This window comes from Opisthocomus hoazin, chromosome 7 (assembly GCF_030867145.1).
Source record: "Opisthocomus hoazin isolate bOpiHoa1 chromosome 7, bOpiHoa1.hap1, whole genome shotgun sequence".
Taxonomy (NCBI): domain Eukaryota; kingdom Metazoa; phylum Chordata; class Aves; order Opisthocomiformes; family Opisthocomidae; genus Opisthocomus; species Opisthocomus hoazin.
The window spans coordinates 50134735-50156858 of NC_134420.1; the positions used below are offsets into that span (position 1 = coordinate 50134735).

The 22124-nt window shown below is 41.2% G+C and overlaps 1 protein-coding gene across 11 annotated transcripts in view; it reads left to right on the forward strand.

Moving 5' to 3' along the window:
• Positions 1-22124, forward strand: part of NRXN3 (neurexin 3) — a 1053133-nt gene that overhangs the window by 462438 nt on the left and 568571 nt on the right. For all 11 annotated transcript variants that reach the window (XM_075425785.1, XM_075425786.1, XM_075425781.1 and 8 more), the window contains 4 exons: positions 6028-6147; positions 14144-14525; positions 15921-16111; positions 16568-16741. In XM_075425785.1, the coding sequence (XP_075281900.1) occupies positions 6028-6147; positions 14144-14525; positions 15921-16111; positions 16568-16741 (867 nt within the window). The remainder of the gene's footprint in view (positions 1-6027; positions 6148-14143; positions 14526-15920; positions 16112-16567; positions 16742-22124) is intronic.

Consider the following 22124-nt stretch of genomic DNA (forward strand, 5'->3'; position numbering starts at 1 on the left):
AAGGTTGGTGCAGGTAAGGTCCCCAGTGAAGTATTGACTATCTGTAGGGAAGTACAGCTGCTTATTCCTAGTTGACAGCTAACGTTTTCTTGGAAAGAGTGTTTCTGAAACCTGTATATGAGCAAAACAAGTGTGTATGTATGTGAATATGCGTTGATTTGACTGGGATATCTACATAAACGTCTCCAGTGTACTGAGAGCCTGGGGTTGCCAGTTGTTTCCTAGCAATTAACAATGCTCCTGGACTTGGACAGTGGATCCCATTCAAGAAAAAGACCTTCCTTCCTAAAACACTTTTTCCATGCTACTGCTGCCTGAAAACAGCCAGCAAAATTTACACTACTGACTTATATTCAACCAAGACCAAAACATATTGATGGTTTGAAGGCTGAGCAGTTGCCAGCTCTGATTTGGAGCCATGCTCATGTTTTGATATTATCCCTGCCCTTTGTTGGAACTTGCTACATATCAGGAAGCCCTAAAGGTGTGTGAATAATTGGCAATGTCTTTGTCCTTAAACTCATTTCTTCCCCTTCCCCTTGCCCTCCCCCACCTTGTTCAAACCTGCCTGTAGAAATTGTGGCTGAATATTGTTGCACCTAGAATATCTTCTGCCTGTCTTTTCAAAAGACAGTATATGTAAAAGAGAATTCTGTGTGTAATATGGTAACAGCTACATAAAATATCTGCCATGTTGTGTAACTATGCATAATTATTTCATGTATATTACTAAATATATAGTCTGTATATACAAGACAATCATTGGGGATGAGAAACAGGTGGCGCATTGGCTTCATAACCTTCCTCCTCTGTGCTAAACTGTTGGGGCTAAAATGAAGAATCCCACTCTGTGGTTGTAGTTGTCACATCTGAATATTCTTTAGGGAATCACTGAATAATGTTTAAATAGAGTGGATCAGTTTCTTGTAAGCTTTGAGAGAATTTATCCAGCAGCTTGTCTGTGATTTGTTCTTGTGTTTCACAAATCTGTGTGCACACATTTTTCAGTGACTCACAAATTCTCTGGTTTTTGTAAAAGTTGAAGTAAAAACAACCAATACCCAACCACCCCCCCAAAAAAAGAGAAACAAAACAAAAAACAAAGAATCTTCTCTTTCCTAGCTCCTCCCTGCCTTGGGATGCTGTTGGCATTCCTGAGGGATTTTGCACTGTATGAAACAGACACAAAAATGCAGCTTGCCGCTGAACAAGGCTGAGATGGCAGCTGAGCATTTTAATTAGAAATAAAAAAGCAGATCAAACCTTTTTATTGTTATTGAGGGTCTTCTCTAAAAAGCATTAGTGTATCACTGTAGAATTATTTATCGTTGTAATTGTAATGACGAAGAACCTTTTCCATTCTCATCAATCTTTCTAGTTTTTTTTTCTGCTGTTCTGTAAACATGAACATTTGACCTCTTCTGTAATGTGGGATAAGATATGCAATAATGAAGGTAGCCTGGTTTCATGAAGGTCACTTTAATCACATAAATGGACCAAATAATGACAGTCTGCACCAAAGGTAAAAGCGCACACTTTTTGATCCACCTGTGAGGAACTGGTGAGGGGCTTAACTCTCTTTCTCCTTTGCCTTGCATGGGAGGGAAATTCTGTGTGCTGTTAACCACTGAGGGAGGAAAACAGTTGGTGTTTTCAGAGCTATTGTTTTGACTGCATCCCTCTGGCCAGTTTTGTTCTGAGTGAGTTCTTGGAGGCCAGATGGAAAGCAACTTGGCATTTTCAGAAGGCATGAACTACTTTTTCGTTCTTTATACTTTGCACTGTCTATTATTGGCACTTTTATATAGTATATTTGGGCCAAGCTATTTATTAGCAGCAGTGCACCTTTTGATATAAGGGATAATGACTGGGACATCCTGGGCATATTAGATGGAGTTCTTCAGTGTTTGAAAGCATATTCTCATTGGTTTTTATGAACAATATGCACATGAGTTTTGAGTAGCATTCATGAGAGAATGAGGAGGAGTTGCTGCAGCTGAATCAAGTAATATTTGCTCAAGAAGTCTGAGCTGCAGCTCATCTAATGTCTAGAATGTGGGGATGCCCAAGATATTTTTGCTTCTGATGTAAGTAGTGTTTGCCACTGCAAAGCATCAAAGGAGTACATATTAGTCTGTCTCATTTGAGTTTGAAAATGAGAGGTAGCGATCAGTTCTGCATGACATACAATTGCTTAGAGGACATTAGGAAGGATGATGGAATGACCAAGCAGGTCAAGACACCAGTAGCAATCATGCTTCAGCAGCTTAACTATTAAGTTTTTGCTACAGTAGAAACTTTCTTATTCTTTTTCCTGTTACGTTGTCTTCTACTCTTCTCATTCGTAAAAATTAAATAAATTGCGATAACTACCTAATGCCCAACTGCCATCTCATCAAAAGTATTACAAATAGTTTTCAGGCATCCAGCCCATAACATTGCTGCAAGAGGTACTTGTCTTTCATCATAAAAAACTGTTGCACAAAGGGAAGATATAGACCTTTGACTTTTTTCTCTGTCCAGCTAACCTTCTGCTTTGCTTCCTCCTACATCTGGATTATCCTAGTTGAAGGGTGATGTAGGTGCAGATAGCTTGAAAGGAGGAAAAAAAAAAACCCTACAAAAGAGCAAAAAACCCACCAACTTTGGTCTAAACACTTGGCTCTGTGTGTGTAGCTGTAAGACACACAAATGCCTTACTGGGTAGGACATGATGCTTAGGGAGAGCGTTATCCTTCTGCTATATGTGGTCCATTTCCATTCCATTCTCCCCAGCATCTGCAACTGTTGGTTTAGGAATCTTCAAGTCGTCTTTTACAGACTGATCGCACATAAATGTCTATATAGCAATAGCACATGTAGTAATCATGCTTAATGAAATGAAGCTTAGTATCCAAATGTGGGAGCCCTTCCATACACAGTTCCTGGAACCAGTTGGAATTCAGTGGGAGCTTACACAGGCAGCAGCAATTCAACTGACTGTGCAAAGGAAAAGTCAGGGCACAATTTTCCTGCTTTTCAGGTCAACCCACCTGCAGTGTGAATGTCTTGAAAGCATTTGAAAAGAAAACAGTTTAAACAGAGTACAATAAGGTTTAACACTTTTTCATTTTTTAAATTAAAATGTCTGGTTTGAAAAACTTATCTGAATGCTCTTGAGCATGCTCATGTATTGAATTTTGTATGTGGTGTTATTTGGGTAACCTCATCAAAAGTAGCCAGTGCCTATTGTTGCATCCATATTGGACATGTGAGTGAACAAAATTATTAAAAAAATCTAATTTTTTTTTCTACTGATAAAATACTAAATTGGCTGATCAAGACATGAACTTAGATGACATGGAATAATTTGCATCTGTAGTACTTAATTTTCAAGTTTATTAGCCCAAACTGTTAACCAGTTACTTCTAAATAGCAATCTCATTTGTAGATCTTATTCATTTGGAAAAAGAAGTTGGAAAGCTGAAACTTTCTACTCATTTATTTGTGAATTGGTTGAGCTACATTTTCTGACAATCTAGTCAGATAACTTCTGTTGGTGTGACAGTTTTGTTTTGAAAGTGTTATAGTGGGCATCAAGATGGCAATGACAAGCCAAACCAGCTCGTTTTGACTGACTCCTGTTTTGTCAGGCTGGGGTTGAAAAGTGGGAACTGGAAGATCAGCAACTTTGAGTTACTCAACCAGTTGAACACGGCTGCTGCATAGATGATGTTGTATGGTCAGCTGAGCAAAGTCAGCACACCTGACTCTTTCTCTTGGTTGGCTCTCCATAGCTGTAGACTTGTGGAAATGTTTTTGTTTTTGTTTTTTTTTTAAAAAAAAAATCTTTGTGTTGTCATTCCCCCCCCCTTGCTTTCATGTGGCATTATAAAAAAACCACAAACCCAGATGAACTGTTTTATCTTCCGACCTGGGAAGTGGCTATGTGGAACTATAGTAGCTGATGCAGTATATTTTGATGTAGGCAATAGTTTTGCTGGCCATCCAGAGACATCATTTTGTGATATGTGCCCTGGGATAAAATGTACTCACTGATGTAAATGTAGCATAACTTTTTCTGACTCTATTAAATAGAGTTTTACTTGTCTGATTTCAAAGAACTTCAGCTTTCTGGCCATGATCTAGCTGTCTCATACAGATGGATTTACATTTGTGGTACAGTGTGACTTTGGCACATGAGTGAGGAGCTGCGGAGGTTATGGGTTTCTCCTGTGAAGGAGATATTATCTGTAATTGCAGTATATGACTGCCCGTCCTTTTAATCCAAGAATGACTGTTATTTTTCAGGTCACTGTAGAAAAATGGTTTTTTTCCTCTTGCTTTATGGTAATACTGGCTAGCAATGAGCTTTATTTGAAAGGGTTTTAAACTCCTTTTTTATTAACATGAACTACGTGATCCCTTAAGGAGAATAACAGAATATTCATTTTGCTTTGGTCTCCTTCTATAGGATTCCCCTTCTACACGTGTTACATCCCAGCTGAATGAGACACTGTGTTCTTTGCCCACCTAACCCTACAGTAAGAAACAGTTGCTAACAAGGCAGTGTGCATACTGTGGACTATGTAAAGTGCCATGGATATTTTTCCTACCTCTTCCTTCAGTTCTGTCTCACTGTGGAATATGCTACTCTTACCTGTTAGTTCACACCATGACACAGATCAGAGTGGGTGCATCCTCTCGTGCAGTTTTGCTTGAAGATGTGTACCGCATTTTATTCTGTGTTAAGTAACCAGTCCACTGAAAACTGGTCAAAAAAACGCGGTTTGTGGTCTATCTGAATAAAAATGTTAACTTTCTTGTGTTGAACCAACATAGAGAAATAATCTGTTTATCTGACATTAGTTTTACCAGTGCAGTAAGCTGAGCTGTAGCAGTGCCTCTTGTTGTCCCTGTCCTGTGTCTTTCAATATGTTCGATTTGTCTTGTTGTTTTTTTTTTGCTTGGGTTCCCCTTTTGCCCGTTTGGGCAATGGGTGCAGGCCTGATATGCAAGAAGTTCTGCTGTCCTCATTCTGCATTTCTCTGATGCACCTGTGTCAAAAAACACTCTAGTACTGGACTGAAATTTACATGGATGCTTTTGATTTAGCACACATCATTATTCAATTTCACTTACTATTTGACATGAGTGAGTTGTTCCAGTCCTGTGATCTGAACAATTAATATTTTAAGTAATTGCCTGTCAACTGTGATGGGTGAGCAGCAAACCTGGACAAACATGGATAGCACTAACGCTGTTTTCCCAGGAGCATTGTTTGCAAGGGCAACTGTGGTTTTACCTTTTGGAGAAGAAAGGGCTCCTCTTTCCCTTTCAACCTGTAATTCAGGGAACGAAGTAAGCACTTTGTAGCCAGGCTGCTTTGCCAAAGAACCTTAGAGCAGTCAGCCAGGTTGGTGAGTCATTGTCTTTCTGGGTTTTAAATTTTTTTAAGAAATTAATATTTTTGGGGTGGTAGGGTTTGAGGTTTTGCAGAGGGAGGGGTTTGTGGTGTTCGTTGTCTTTCTGTTTGGAGGTCTGGGGTTTTTTTGAGACTGAAGGACTGAAACCAGCCTGGTGTTCAATACCTAAGTGTTGAGAGACCAGTGTCCTTAAAAGAATCCCAGGCACTTTGGGACTGTTGTAAATCCAGATTCTTAGGAGAGCAAAATTCTTCTGTAATGATTCCACTCTAGAGACATTTCTGTCACCAGCAGGTTTTTCCAATACTGCAGAGCCCTGTACAATGTGACATTTGGAAATGAATACCATAGCACAAGAGAGATTTCTGCTTCTGTTTTAAATGCATGTGACCTCTGGGCTCTGCGGAGGAAGGCACTTCATAGAGTGTGGAAGAGTCTGTGACCCTGACTTCCCTCTGAGCTGGGAAGGTGTAGGTGTGAAGGCTGATTACAGGTCATAATACTCCTACACGACCTACTAGTCTGTATCACACCAGGTTGATTTTGGTGACTTTTCCCACTGAGCAAATACTAAACTAATTGGGTGTCTGGCTTTAACTGTCGTACCTATCACCATCCCCAGGCAAGGGACCTGAAACTCTTTATGCTGGGCAGAAACTCAATGACAACGAGTGGCACACTGTCCGGGTAGTTCGGCGAGGAAAGAGCCTCAAGCTGATGGTGGATGATGATGTTGCTGAGGGTAAGTGTGATGTATGCGTATTTTTTGGCATGATCTTTATTTATCTGGTCGCAGTCTCTTCTTTGTCCTTACACTCATTCTCCTTTTTTTTGTGTATCTTTCCTCCCCCCCGCCCCCCCCCCCCCCCTTCCTGTTACCTCTTGTATATTTAGTGTTACTATGTTGAAAACTAATGTTCAGTTCCCAGAGGCTAACTGTTCTTAGCCAGCATCAGAGACTTCTGTGGCAACTACGACGATGTGAAATGTGGAACTGTGTGACAGATGAGCTTGCACATAGGCAAGAATGCAGAGGTGCTAAGCAGCACTCTGTCTTGTGCCAGGATCTGTTGGGGTACACTGTGAGTATACCTCATTCCTGAGCTGCAAATGCAGTGGTTTCCAGTGCTGTGTAATCAAAACCAAGGCTCGCTAAACCTTTCCTCTGCCCAACCTTTTCCTTAATGGTAAACCCACATTTGATAGATGTATTAGAGAATATGGATTTCTGTCTCTATGGTTTCGTGGGAGTTTTTTTAGTTGTTTTTTTTGTTTGTTTGGTTGTTTTTTTTTTTTTTTGCAAGTGCTGGTGCTCATGGCTCAGAGCCATCCAGAAGAAAAAACAATTAAAGCCATTTGTTCCCAACTTCATTTTAAAGATTAGGGAGGACCCTAACTCACCAGAGTATGTCATAATGTATAGTGTGTCAGTCTTTTTTTTTTTTTTTTTTTTTCAGTTCCTGACAGCTTTTTGAAGTCCTGCTTCTTGCTGTAGAGAAATGTAGTTGAAGTGGGGAGAGAAAAGATCAATCTTTTAGGAAAACTGTTGTCTCCCAACTTATGAGATTTGCATTGAAATGATCAGGGTACTTTAGATTGGTCTTTTTTCATTACAAAATTTTAGAGGTGATACTTTTCTGGTCCGTTTCTCTACAGCTGTAAGAGCCAGAAACTTATTTTTCTTTTTTTGAAAGTCTATAAGTCTCTTAGCTGTGTATAACTGTAGGAACTATTTTTTTGGAGGAGAACACCAGCAGTCTGAAGGCTGATAACAGAATCACAAAGAATGATAACACTGACACGAGTATGTTCATTTAGTTGTGACCCACGCTGTTTCGCCAAATGCTGAGGTCCTCTCTTCTGAGTAGCTTCCACTCAGAAGGCAACTAGAAGGAGCGGCTGCCATAGGCCGTGCCAGAATACTATATCCTAGCTCTGCAAAAAGTTCTTTTCCACTGTACGAATGCAATTAATTTTAAGTAATGTGGTAATTAGATTATTTGGAAAGCCATGAGTCGGGATTTTGAAATAAGCCCAAAGAAATGGGTTTGCAGGAAAATGACTTGGTGTATATTCTCCCTCTGAAGTAGATATATGATGTGCTATATAGGCTGAGAAATTGTGAGAGAGAATCAGAAGCATAAGAAAGAAGAATCTTTCCTTCTCCTTGTTGGAATTGGTAGAGGCTTAGTGAACATTGGCTTGTAGGAAAATGAAATTTTATTTAAGAGGGAACTTTCTGAATTAGTGGAATTTGCTGGTAAACATTTTGTCCAGTTTACTTCTTTTACGGAGAACAATTCTTCTGGATATGCTTTTTTAGCAAGCACCATGAGGTGGCACTCTCTGCATTATCAACTCAATTCTCAAAGCGCCATCTGTTTTTTTGAAGTCTTTTTTGCATGAAACAGAGTTATAAATAATAATGATACAATCCTATACTAAAATAGGATGTGCATATCTACACGTAGATGAATTACATAATTAAAGATGCATTACAGCTAAAAATATCTGTTAAAAAAAATACCATCATGGTAAAGCCAAAAGTCAGAAAAGGCAGAGTTAAGATTTTCTGTGCAATCTGCATCCCACTTCCTTGGGTGGATGATATAGTCTTCAGTAATGTGGTCATATAGATTTTTCCACAGGATTCTTTCTGTCTTTAGGCATAGATCAGAAGTCTAAATTGGGCCCCCAGTAACAGTAAACAGCCTATCTGATTGCCGCCGCCTTCATTATTGCTTGTTTGGAACAATGCATGCCAACTAAATTTTGCTCTAAATATAGAGCAGTTGTTTTTCGCTTTTTATTTCTCTGTGTGTGCGTGTATGTCTGTCCTGTGCTACTCATCAATATGTTTGTACAGAACTAAGAAGCTGTAATTGGATTAATTCCCATCTCTATGTTATATGAAGTGAGTAGGTGTCTTTTCCCCATATTACAGGTTTGGAAACAAGGCACCAGATAAAAATTGGATGTGTTTTGGAACTAATATGGCAAGATTTTCAGTCATTTGCATGCACAAATATTCAGCATGTCAGTAAACTGGGTCCTGTAAATTAGCTCAACCCTGTTATTGGAGAATTAGGTCTAGACAATTAATGACTACCTGTGAAAAATTTATAGTGAAGTGACTGACTTGGCTTCCTGCAGGACATCTAAGGGAGAGAGAAAATCCAGTTCTCCTGAACAGCATTTTGCTGCTTAATCACAAAACCCTCCTCCCACATTCCCCCCCACCTCAGAACATCAGTGATAAGTGAGACACAAGTGTAGCAGTCGTATTCCTCCCTACAACATCTTGTTAGCACCCAAATACTGCAGCAGAGGCTGGATTTTTTTTGTCTGCTACCACTTGAACTAAAGAGCTGCTGATTGCTGTAGTAGTTACAATACTCTCTGTAGAGTGGAGGAATTAGAGGAGAACAGTGCAGGTGAGGCTGACAGCTAATGAGATCAGAAAACACCAGATTTCACTCCATGATTTCTTAAGAAAATGCATCTCTGTCCTGCTTCTGGTCTTGTATTGTCATGTCCTTTTCAGCTTTTCACGGAACTGCTCCTCATTTTCTGTACTACCACTGCTATCGCTGTCCTATTTCTCTTAAGCTAGTCCCAGTTTTCTCATTTTTCACCTTTTCTGAAATTGTGGGTTCAACTCTTCCAACCTGCAGTAATGCATTTCTAATGCCCCCTTTATTTGGGTTCCCTGTCCCAGTCTACTCCAGATTTCACAGGCTTGGCTTTTCTTTCCTACTCTGGAAACAACTTCTTCTTTGCATGTATCTAAGAGTAGAAGAGCTGAGAAGTTATCGTGCTTGACATCTCTACGTTTCATTTTTCTAATCTTTTGAAGTAAAGAAGCAGGAATTTTTTTTAAGTGATTCTAAAAATTATTATATTATATTTTTTTAAGAAAAATTCTTCTGGTTTCGAAAAATCAGAAATTTCCTTTTTTTTAACACTACAACTGAAACAGCCCCTAGCAGTCACTGTAGTAGAAGGGAGATGGTTTCTCTAAACAAACTTTCCCATATACAGTTTCAGTTCCTGAGAACTGGCATTTTTCAAACTGAAACATTATTATTTCTGCGAAAGAAATGTTTCAAGTTTTAAAAATATTTGCATTGGTACTGACACTTGAGTTTCTGAATAGTCAGAAATATGTGACTCTCTTCAGCTGCTTGTAAGTTTGTCCAGCTGTGCCTGCTTAGGTTGAAGCTTTCCATGTCAATGGTCTTTGTGTAATTGTATTTCAATTTAGATCCACTGCTAAAATGGGTAATAAGTGAAAAAAAAAAATTTGTGTAATATTTTCTCTTAATATTTGGGATAGATACTGTGCTTGTTCACTGTCTTTGCAAGAACTTGATCACATTTGGACAAAGTATAAACTGAAAAATTGCACATGATCATGAAAGGTGAGTTAGGAATATTTGAGTGTTGAAGAGGACATAAGCAAGAAAGAGACCATCAGTTCATTTAATCTGATTCTTTATACACCACAAGTCGTGATGTATCATCCAAATGTCTCATAAATGTTTTCAGCTTTCATTCTGTCGCCAGCAGAAAAAAAGAATATGTTGTGAATAGTTGGAAAACTCTTGAAAGGGCTATCAATGTATGTATTTTTTTTTTTTTTATCTTTTAACATCTGGGAACTGTTTAGGTGATAAATGCTAGGAGATTTCAGGCAATAGCACAGAATAGGAGAAAGCTTGTAAGTCCCAATTGATGTGACCTGGGGGAATTAAAAGAGGAGTTTGTCCTGGACTCAGCTATGCTGGTTGGTGTGACTCCCAGGTATAATCCAAATGACTCGGAAATTCCTCTTGCAGTGACTAGTCAAGAGTTGTCTGTATATACTAATTGACCAGAAGATGCAATCAAGCAGAATATTATTGCTAAATTTTATTTGTCTATAGCACACTGGAAACGTTTATTCGGGTCTTTATCCAGGTGTCAGTTTTTCACAAAACTAGCATGAATTTCAATATTTTTTACCCTCGTGTTCTTTTAAACCTGACTGAATTTGACCAGTATGTTAAACTGTTATTGGAGGCAGAGGGACCAACAGGTAGTGTGTCTGTTTCCTTTGGAAAGCTGTCTAAAATGAAGGACTTTGCCTGTGCAGCAATTATATTAACATACTAGAAGGTTGAGTAGAGAAACATGCAAAAGTAGGGAAAAGTTGAAAGTAGTTAGGTCTGTGTTTTTATGCATTTTGATGTTGTCTAACTTCACATTTGCTGCTGTCCTTTTTCCACAGGAGCTTTGCTTCCCTGCTTACATAAAGAAAGGGCAATGCAGCAAATGGGTTGACATAGGTCATTGTATTAAAGGAGGTGCTTGTTTTTAAGCATCCTTTGAAAAGTCTGTAGTGAATGAGGCATAGCATGGTAAAAAGGAGGAAAGGAACCTCTGTGTAAGGCATGTGAATACAGACCAGAGGAATTGACTTCTCTACCTTAGAGTTCCTATAGAAAGCTAGAGAAGTCACTTAAAGTCAGATCTTTCATAGTTGATCACTGATTGTACCTGTACTTTTGGGAGGTACTCATTTGGGATTGTGGATCTGTGGTGGGTTGACCCTGGCTGGATGCCAGGTGCCCACCAAAGCCACTCTATCACTCCTCTCCTCAGTTGGACAGGGGAGAGGAAATATAACGAAAGGCTCACAGGTCGAAATAAGGACAGGGAGAGATCACTCACCAGTTACGATCACAGGAAAAACAGATTCAGCTTGGGGAAAAATTAATTTAATTTATTACCAATCAAATCAGAGCTGGAAAATGAGAAATAAAAACAAATCTTACAAACACCTTCCCCACAACCCTCCCTTCTTCCCAGGCTCAGCTTCACTCCTGATTTTCTCTACCTTCTCTCCCTGAGCAGCACAGGGGGACGGGGAATGGGGGTTGCAGTCAGTTCATCACATGCTGTCTCTGCTGCTCCTTCCTCCTCAGGGGGAGGACTCCTCACTCCTTCCCCTGCTCCAGCGTGGGTCCATCCCGTGGGAGACAGTCCTCCATGAGCTGCTCCAGCACGAGTACTTCCCGTGGGCTGCAGCTCTTCATGAACTGCCCCAGCGTGTCTCCCTTCCACAGGGTGTAGCCCTTCAGGAACAGACCACTCCAACGTGGGTTCCCCATAGGGTCACGAGCCCTGACAGCAAACCTGCTCCAGCGTGGACTTCTCTCACTGCAGGTCCACAGGTCCTGCCAGGAGCCTGCTCCTGCACAGGCTCCCCAGGGGGCCACAGCCTCCTTCAGGCATCCACCTTCTCCGGTGTGGGGTCCCCCTTCCACGGGATGCAGGTGGATCTCTGCTCCACCGTGGACCTCCATGGGCTGCTGGGGCACAGCCTGCCTCACCATGGTCTGCTCCAGGGGCTGCAGGGGAATATCTGCTCTGGTGCCTGGAGCACCTCCTCCGTCTCCTTCTTCACTGACCTTAGTGTCTGCAGAGTTAGTTCTCTCCCAGATTCTCACTCCTCTCTCCTCCTGTAGTTGCCATTGCACAGTTGTTTTTTTTCCCCATTCTTATATATGTTATCATAGAGGCACTGCAGCCATTGCTGACAGCCTCGGCCTTGGCCATCAGCAGGTCCGTCTTGGAGACGGCTGGCATTGGCTCTGTCAGACATAGGGGAAGCTTCCAGCAACTTCTCACAGGAGACACCCCTGTAGCTCCTCCGATACCAAAATCTTGCCACTCAAACCCAATACAGGATCTTATTCCTAGAAGTGCTGAGCTTTAAAACCAGTGAGTGCTCCAAAGCTGTCGCATATTCCACTAAACTAGATGCCAAATATTTCTTTTTTGAGATCCAAAGCTATTTAAATGTTGATGTCTCTGTTCCTCAGCTTTGTGTGTATAAATTAGAAGTAATATTCCTTAATCTTGCAGGAGCGATAGAAGACAAAATGAATATTTGAGGATAATTTGCACACTGTGCTGCAGAACCTGTGGGTTGATGATGGCTGGCTGCCAGACACCCACCCAGCTGCTCTCCCACTTCCTCCCCTCAGTAGGGCAGGGGAGAAAATAGGATGAGAATGCTCATGGTTCGAGATTAAGATAGGTAAATTGATTACAAATTACTGTCATGGACAAAATAGACTTGACTTGGTGAAAATTAATTTATTGCCAATTAAAAATAGGGTTGGATGGTGAGAAACAAAGACAAAAAGTAAAACGCCCTCCCCCACCCCCTCCTGTTCTCAGGTTTGCTTCTTCGTTCCTGACTCTTCTACCTTCCCCCCACCTAGCGGTGTTGAGGGATGGGGAATGATGGCTGCAGTCACTCTAACAGCTCCTCTCTGCTGCTCCTTTCTCCTCATGCTTTTCACCTGCTCCAGTGTGGGTCCTTCCCATGGATAGCAGTCCTTCATGAGGTGCTCCAGTGTGGGTCTTCTCTGCAGGCTGTCAGGGGAACCTGCTCCATTGTGGGCTTTCCATGGGCCGCAGTTCCTTCAGGAAATATCCACCTGCTCTGGCACAGGGGTCTTCCATGGCCTCTAGTGTGGGTGTCTGCTCCACCATGGTCTACTCCATGGGTTGCTGGAGAATTTCCACTTGGGCACATGAAACACCTCCTCCCCCTCCTTTTCCAGCCTTGGTGTTCTTAGGGTTTTTGGGTATTTTTTCATTTGTTCCTCACTTACAGGCAGCAGTTTGCCCTTTCTTACATATGCTTTCCAGATTTCCAAGGAGCACCACCATCTTGGCTGTGGTGCTGAGCTGTGCCATCGGAGCCAGCTGGAACTGGCTGTGTCCGGCACGGGGCAGACATGGCCTCTCCTCTCCTGCAGCCACCCTGCAGGCAAGCACCTCGCCACGTAAACTCAGTACAACACTGCAGAAAATTTAATGAGAGAAAAATAACAGCATATTTGTAGCAGAGGTTGAATAATGATTGTATACTGAATGAAGAGAAAACAATTAAATGCTGAGTAATTTATGAATTTAGTATTTTTCCTCTTGTATACTAAATGGCACAAGGCCTGTGTGGAAAGGATCCTTGCTTGTGTGACCAAATAGTTGAATCTACCTTAATGAAAAGCTATAGAGGACTAAAATAAGGTTGTTTGTAATGGTTTTTGTTCTGATGTTGCCCAACTTGTCTTTGTACTCACGCTTAGTCTTTTAGTGTACTGTTGTATTTCATCTGTCTGTGTAGGTTCTGTGTCTGTACTGATGCCTAGCATGCTTACTGGAACATTTAAATATGCTCAAGAGTAGTCTGACACATTTGATGTACTGAATAGCTTCAATGCTTTAATTGAGAGGTTAAAATCCATCACAAAGTGACAAATAACCCAAGTGGTAGGTTGATGATTTACATACAGCTTCAACTTTTTGCCTCTTGCATTCTTGTGTGTTTACCTCCTGCTGTGCTCTTAAAACAAGAGAAATAACATCAGGCAGCATGAGAGAACAATGGAATAAATATTAGCAGCTTTATGACTGTTCTTGCTTCTTGTCCTGCTCTTTTTATATTAATCTGAGTGTTTTCGGGAAGTGCGCTTGTAAAAGTTCTGCCAGGTTCTGGCAACTGCTAGACTCAAGTCTCTCCACGAAGAGTCTATACGTTCTTATGCAAGCTGCTGAACAGTGATCATATAGGATTAAGTTAGTACTGCTATTAGTCTGGAAACCAGAGGGTGAAGGGCTCCATATAACCTGTTACTGATGCCTGGGCTTTCTACATGTTCCTCCTTGTTTCTGTCCTTCAGGCACAATGGTTGGTGATCACACCCGCTTGGAGTTCCACAATATCGAGACAGGGATCATGACGGAGAAACGGTACATCTCTGTCATCCCCTCCAGCTTCATTGGCCACCTCCAGAGCCTCATGTTCAACGGGATGCTCTACATTGACCTGTGCAAGAATGGTGACATTGACTATTGCGAGCTGAAAGCACGCTTTGGTCTCCGCAACATTATAGCTGACCCTGTGACATTCAAGACCAAGAGCAGCTACCTGAGCTTGGCCACCTTGCAGGCTTATACGTCCATGCACCTCTTCTTTCAGTTCAAGACCACCTCAGCTGATGGTTTCATCCTCTTTAACAGTGGTGACGGCAATGACTTTATTGCAGTTGAACTAGTCAAGGGGTAAGTGACTTTCTGCTATATTCTACCAGCTTATTTATAGATAAACTTACTTATAGGTAAGCTTGCATAATAAGAATGCATGCATAAAGAGAAAATCACTTTATTACTCCTATTTTATCTGTTTGCTGAGGTGTATGATAAAGCACTTAGACATAAACACCGAAGCTTAAGACTCCTGATTTTATCACTGACTTCCCCCTGTGGCTGAGGGAAAGGCAGTTTTCCAGTGTGCAACACTAATGTTTTAAGTCCTTTGGATCTAGTTAGGCTAATGTTTGATCCTATTAACCTTGCAGAATAGCACAGAGGAGGAGGAGGAAATGTGCTGAGTGCTCTGAGTCTCCCTTCCTCCTTTTATTTTTTTTTTTCCTGTAACAGACTCGTGTTTCTGCCAGCTCCACTGAAGGCAAAAAAGAGCATATGGGCTGCTGAATTTGTATTTCTGCTGGTGATGCTTGAGGAAAAGCGAACTCGGCTTGCTTTTGAGCTGCCATATTCTTTTCACAAGACCAATAGCTTATTAAAATAAACCCGCCTTTGTTAGCTGAACAATTTTTGTTCTCATACTCATCTAGTCACAGTAGATGTGTTTTCCACAAATACAGTTTACTAGTCCTGTTTATTTCAGTGTAACTATAGTTCAGTCAGTTTAATTTTTAACTTTGCACATATTTCTGTAAGTGGAACATTGAGTAATTAAAAAAAGTAAGAGTCGTGAGCTCCTGGTGCTCTGAGAGTTGATTTTTGTTGTCTTTTTTTCCTTTCGAAGTGGAATATATCTCTTCTATCCTCAGGTGAATTTCTGTGTTTGAACTATATAAATAATTCAGGGTAACACTCCCTTAACTTCAGTCTTTGTTAGGGTCTTTATTTTTTGCCGAAAGCTTTGCTAATTGTTTTCCAGCTGTTTGAATAAGCCTAGGATCTCATGTGAATTTCAGTACAATATTTTGAGTGAGTTTCCCAATTAACTTCTTAAAGGAGTTATTCAAAACTCAGAATGAATCTGGGGAATATATGTCCCACATAAGCATATCTAGTGTTGCTCTCCAGTACATTTATTGATATTAGCAATTTAAAAAAAATATTTGTATGCGCAGACAGGGGTTTTGTGGATCTGCGAGAACTTTGTGAAAAAGAGGAATGATTTATGGTTAGAATCTGATTACTCCAAATGCTGTCATCTCAAAATACTAATCCTTACACTGTCTTGGTGGAAAGGAAGACTATATCTTTCCAAATCAGTGGCTAATATTTTGGCTTACTAAAAGTTTCTAACCCAGAGATACTTCCCTTCATGACTTTTCTAAGTTAATTTATCAGCTCTGACTAGAATAAGAGTCTGTGGCACTGGAGTTCTCAAACAATTCTAACTGATTCTTGCTGTGTTTACAGGTATATACACTACGTGTTTGACCTTGGAAATGGACCGAATGTTATTAAAGGCAACAGTGATCGTCCTCTTAATGACAACCAATGGCACAATGTTGTCATCACCAGAGACAACAGTAACACACACAGCCTAAAGGTGGACACTAAGGTGGTTACTCAGGTTATCAATGGTGCCAAAAATCTGGATCTTAAAGGTAAATTCTACAAGATTGATAGTCTTGCGGGGCTCAACTAGTAGGCAAGAGGAAGCTGGCAGGAAACGTCCATTGCAGAACAGTAAATCTGGAATTTACTGATTTTGGCTTTCAATTTCATTTTTCTTTTTCTCTGTGTGGTAACTTCCTGTAGCAGAATAGTTTGTCATATTTTGCTTTTCCAGAAATTGTTTGTGATCCTACAGTTTTTCCTAGTTAGGATGTAATTACAGCTGGGTTCTTTGAGGGTTTTGGGGGCGTTTGTTTTTTTTTGTTTGGGTTTTTTTGTTGGTAGTAAAGGAGGCAGAAATTACTTCTTGCACAGTATCTTACTCTGCCTTTAACCTTTTCTGAGCAGCTGTTCAGCTTGATTTATTAATGTCGGGAGAGGGGGAAAGCCACTCTAGAAGGTGTGTAACTTCCTCCTGCTTGTATGTTTACCCCTTTCTCCTCTAGGTGATCTCTACATTGCTGGCCTAGCTCAAGGCATGTATAGCAACCTCCCAAAGCTAGTGGCCTCACGTGATGGATTTCAGGGCTGTCTAGCATCTGTGGACTTGAATGGGCGTCTGCCTGATCTAATCAATGATGCTTTGCACCGCAGCGGGCAGATTGAACGTGGATGCGAAGGTATAGTTGATTTCAGAGAAGTTCCCCTCTCAAGCACTCCCCTCTGACTTCATTGCTTGCCCCTGTGCATCTACTTGTCCACCTTATTGTCCATTTCATTCGTTTGCTTTCATCGTGACATCCTTCACTACGCTTATGTCTTCCAAATGCAGCTTATGGATAGCTAGCTTTTGCAAGCAGCTTAGCAGCAGTTCTCTTGCATAATCCATCCCCTATGAGATGGTACCTCCTGTTACTTAAAAGAATATTGACATCAGCAGCACAGACTCAGTAACATGCATATGGCATCAATTCCCAAAGCACTTGGGATACTTACCACCAAAAAACCCAAGGTTTTGCTGCCTGGGTTAAGTGAAAATGACCATTATGTCTAACTCCACTGAATACTAGTCGGCTGTGTTGGCTGCCAGTCACTAGAGGAAGATAGTTTAATCAGTGAGGTTGTCTGGTATGCATGTTTGCTAAGAAGATGTATGTCCCAAACTGATCCTGCAAGACAGGACTTCACAAAGGGAAATTACTTCTTGATCATGTTTCCCTAACATGTCAATATTACAGGCTACATCATGCTGAAGACTTGCCTTGTTGAGATTGTCCCTTCTTAGGACTGAAAGTATCATCTTAGTGCTATCTGCGAGTATTCGAGAAACACCAAATTGGCAGTCCAGTTAAATCTGATCCCTTCCTTGTCTCCCAGTGTTCTGGTCATCTGGGAGTGCCAATGCCTCAGCCATCCTTCCACACTTCCACAATAATACTGTGGTTTGGGAGAATTTTGTGTCCTGTCACAGGAGCTCACTCAATGTCAGCTCCAATTTCACATCACTGGCAAGTGCTGCACAGCTGTAGGCTGTTATTTTTTGTCTTTCGACTGTATGTAATAGGTGCCTCTTAACCATGTTGTTCCTTGTGGAAATAAGCATAGTGTAGCAGATGTAGCAGTGTGGCTTTTCCCATTTGTGGCAGAACCAAAATGCCAAAAGTAGTGTATCTTTTCTGTGTTGTTGTTTACAAGTTTGAAGGAAAAGAAGAATACATTTGTTTTTGAAAATGTCTTTTCTGATTATCCTCAGAGCACAGAAAGATCTTCTTTAATATTACTGATTTCTGGTAATCTTTCTATTTAAAATTAGGTTAATCTGTTGCCTATATAGCCTGCATGTTATTTCTACTAACGCTTCTCCTTCAGAGGACCTCTGATTAGACTAACCTGTTGTTCTGCGTGTGGCACAGGAACAGAGTCATGATGCTTTCTCAGAAGAATCTGCACCATTATTAGAGCTATGGTGTTTCCTTCTCCTGTACCCAGTGTATTTCTTTGATTTAGTGTCCTATTACTGAGGTTGCGTAATGTCAATGTCACTCCCAAAACATGTAATGCAGCTTGTACTTTGTCTGTGCCAGTCTGGTACCAGCACTGCTACTGCCTGAATGTGGAGATAGGGTCACTCTTAGGAATGTCAGGAATGTGAGTTCCCCTTCTCTTCTAAAGCCCTTCAAGAAAGATTCAGAGTTTGGAGACACCTGAAAAAATGGGCAGGAAGCTCAATAATGGCCCTTATTCTGCCTTTGGAAGAACTTGATCTTGCAAAACAGTGCCTGTGCTATTTTCCTGAACAGTCCTTGCTCAGCAACAGGGGAACTGCTGAAGAGGAAGCCATTCTCCTTGTGAGCATGTTTAGGATTAGTAAAAAAACTGACAATTAGGCCACCAGAAAACTGCTTCAGTTATTTTTTGAATCACAGCAATCCCCAAAGGTTCATCTCGCATCTTGACTCCTGTCTGCTGGTGCCTGTTCTTACAGTTGCCAGTGGAAGTCACACCAATCTCCCCTGTCTTTAAGGAAAGCAAAACTCTAAGCGTGTTTGATCCTGATTTAAGTTTCCCTGTTTCGTTTCCATCTGAAGTGGTCTTGGCTGCAGTTTTAACAATGTTTTTAAGGACTGGAGTCCCAAGCAGTTGTTGCTGTTCATGATGTTTAAATGTGTTAGTGATAAACAATTGCAGGCTTTTGGAGTGAATAGTTGTGCTGTGTGTTGATTTGTAGCATGTCCTTATTTCATTGTGAAGGGCAGTGAGACCATGTACATGATGAGAACATACATGCTTAGAGAAATGTTATTCCATCCCACATATGAATCTTGCCTTCCGAATGTGGTGTAAGAGGGATTTCTGCTAATGCTTGTCTCTTGTTGTGGCTTTGCTTTCAGAAGCGGAGGAGATCACAAGGTGGCAGCTGTTTTCTCTGAAACTGTCAGTTTGATCTCAGGACAGAATCAAAGCATGTGGGGAGGAAGGAAGTCTGGAGAATAGTAGAATGTGAGATGTAGGTCAGCAGACAGCACTGTCCCACCTAAGACAGACCAGTACCACTACAAATGGGTGACATTGTTGCATCATGTTTGCATTTGTTATCTCTATTCATGTGTTTCAGCACACTACTACACACCACCAATTAAGATTCACAAGTTTTAATAGGAAAATAACATTCTTTACTGCCTTGTTCTACCACCACCTCCTTTTATTTGGTTTGAGCAAGCCATTGAACTTCCTTGGCCACGTTGTTTCTCTTATGTGCTCAAACATAATTCAGCCTTGCTGTGCACCAAAGCACAAACCTACCACATTATAGAATTAGCTGTGTTCCAGTGATGGGTAAGGCAATGTTCCTATCTGAGCAGGAGCAGGAAGCGCTTTCAATAGAGATGATATTTTTGTGAGAGCTTTTTAAGAGAATCCCAAAGCATTCTTAGGCCATATGTAGGAGTCCTTAACTGAAATGCAGGCATCCTTGAGACTGAAAGTGGCTGGTGTTTCATAGAGTATAGGAGTGCTTAGAAAAAAAAAGCCAGTTCAAGACTTAAGGCAAGATTTACTTTATATCTGATTGCCTTTCAGTTTTATTCCCATAATTTCTTTAAATTATCTGTGGTAGGTTTTGTTTAAGATAGCACAGGTAAGTAACCTCTTTATCCTGTTCGCTAGCTGAAGTGTTAGTTTCCTTTTGCATTATTCAGCTTCCTTGCGTGCCGTACAAACTTAAGGTTTCAGCTTTTGAAGACTGCCGCTCAATCACCAGTGTGCTGGACAAGATGGCAGCTGCCACACTGACCTATTTTGTGTTTTAATGTGTCCTGTAGGACTATTGCTTTTGGCAAAGAATTTTGTGGGTGATTATCTGGAACAAGAGAACCCAAGAGTGTCTGAAATGTCAAATGAGCCCATGAAGTTAAAGCTCCACACCACACACCCCTTCTTTTTTGTGTGTGGTGGTCTGGTTTATTTTTATTACTCTTTTGCAATTGCTTCATTTCGGATTTTCAGGAACAACAGACAGCTCTTCATTGATCTTGAAGGTCTGGTCAGATCTGTAATGGCAGCTTGTGTTTCCCTGGAAGGTACTCAGCAGAGCCAGAAATCTTGCTGCCTGGTGTGTAAAATCTGTTCTGGATTGATGTGCTACACACAACTGCGAGAAGAATGAAGTTTCAGAATAATAACATTGTAGTGATATATTTATTCATTTTCCACAGAGTATCTTTAGTTCTTGTGCTAACTGCAGCTTTCATCATCATCTCTCACGTAATGAGAGGGCCCAGGCCCTTCTCCCCTACCACCACCCAAAAAAAGGGATTGGTGATAGGGCCTGAGAGAAAAGGTACAAAAGGCAGGGGAGTGGTCAAGACTATATAATGGTCCTTGTGTCAGTGCTGGGTCAGGCTACCGAACACTCTGAACAGACAAACTCAATTCTCAGAAAGGACTTCGTGCTGGGGGCCCACTTCTACCGGAAGCTTGCAGGCAAGTCTGACACCTGCTTTGGGCCTTGCTCTCCCCACCATGAAATAGGTGCATCGTATTCATCTATTTGTAATGAGAGAATGAAATTCAACTATGTCCTGCAGATCATTTTCAGTGGTGCCCAGTGACAGGGCAAGGGGCAATGGGCACAAACTGAGGCACACGAAGTTCCGTCTGAACATGAGGAAGAACTTCTTCCCTCTGAGGGTGACGGAGCCCTGGAACAGGCTGCCCAGGGAGGTTGTGGAGTCTCCTTCTCTGAAGATATTCAAGACTCGCCTGGACAAGGTCCTGTACAGCCTACTGTAGGTGACCCTGCTTTGGCAGGGGGGTTGGACTAGATGACCCACAGAGGTCCCTTCCAACCCCTACTATTCTGTGATTCTGTGATTTTGAAGTCGTGGGTTGAGGCCCCTAGAGATGAGCAAAACATTAGAAACGGGGGAAGAGACGCCCTCTACATTGACCTGGTTCTCTCTGATTTCCAGCTCAATAGCCTATGAGCTGTGATTGGAAGTTTTTGTACAACTCCTGAGTTTGAGTAATGCAGGCTATTTCCATTTCTATGTCAGATGTACACAGCTTGAGAGAAATAATGTCTGCACTGTGGTGTGTATGCAAGAGTTGGTGGTGTTCCAGGTGACCTTTTTACCTCCTTGAAAGTAAGCCAATTCAAACTTGGGATCATCTCCTCCTTGGTTCTAGACATCTAAAATCAACTCTTTTTGCTGAGTACTTCATTCCTGGTCTTACTACTGGATGAATGGATCAGTTTATTCCATCCACAAAAGTCAAGACTGAGTGACTCACTGCTTTTTCCTCACTGGTCCTGGAAGAAGTTCAGCAGATCTCCAACCTTTTGTGGAGTTTAAAGATGTTGCCCCAAGTATTAATGCGTACTTCCTGCATTTGGGGTGTTTTTTCACCTCTTTATTTATTTGCCATATGTTCTCCTGTGTTTTCCTTTCCTTTATTTGGACAGCCTTATGTTGCTTGGCATGGGCACTAGAGCTATCTGGAATTCAGCTGCACATTCTAAATGCTCACATTCACCCCACCCTGCCCCCAGCCAAACAAACCTAACAGCAGTGGTTAAAGAACATCGTATTTTTTCTGCAAGGCAGTTTTCTATGTGCTTTAGAGATGTGGCTTCTTCATCTCTTTACCTTTCCTCACCTATTCCACTGATAACATCTTCTCACAAAGGAGAGTGATCATTATTATTAAACTGGCTGACATTGTTCCGGATGTTTTGGGACTTTTTTTTGTCCTAATTTAATCATCTTCCAGATCCTTCGGCAAAATCATAATCTTGTGCCACTTTCTGTGAAATAGTATAGTTAACCTTTGGAATTCACTGGTGCATGAAAAGCACGAATGACATATACAGGCTGGATAATCAGAAATGCATTTTGCATACTAAGCAGTATATGGAAAAAAGAAAATCTAATCTCATGCTTAAAATCTCACAGCAGGAGAATGTCAGAAAGGATTATACCCTTCATCTGGTCAGTAGTGAAACTTCAAATCTGGTGACACTTCACTTTCTCGGTGGAATCAAGGGTTGTCCATTGAGGAGAG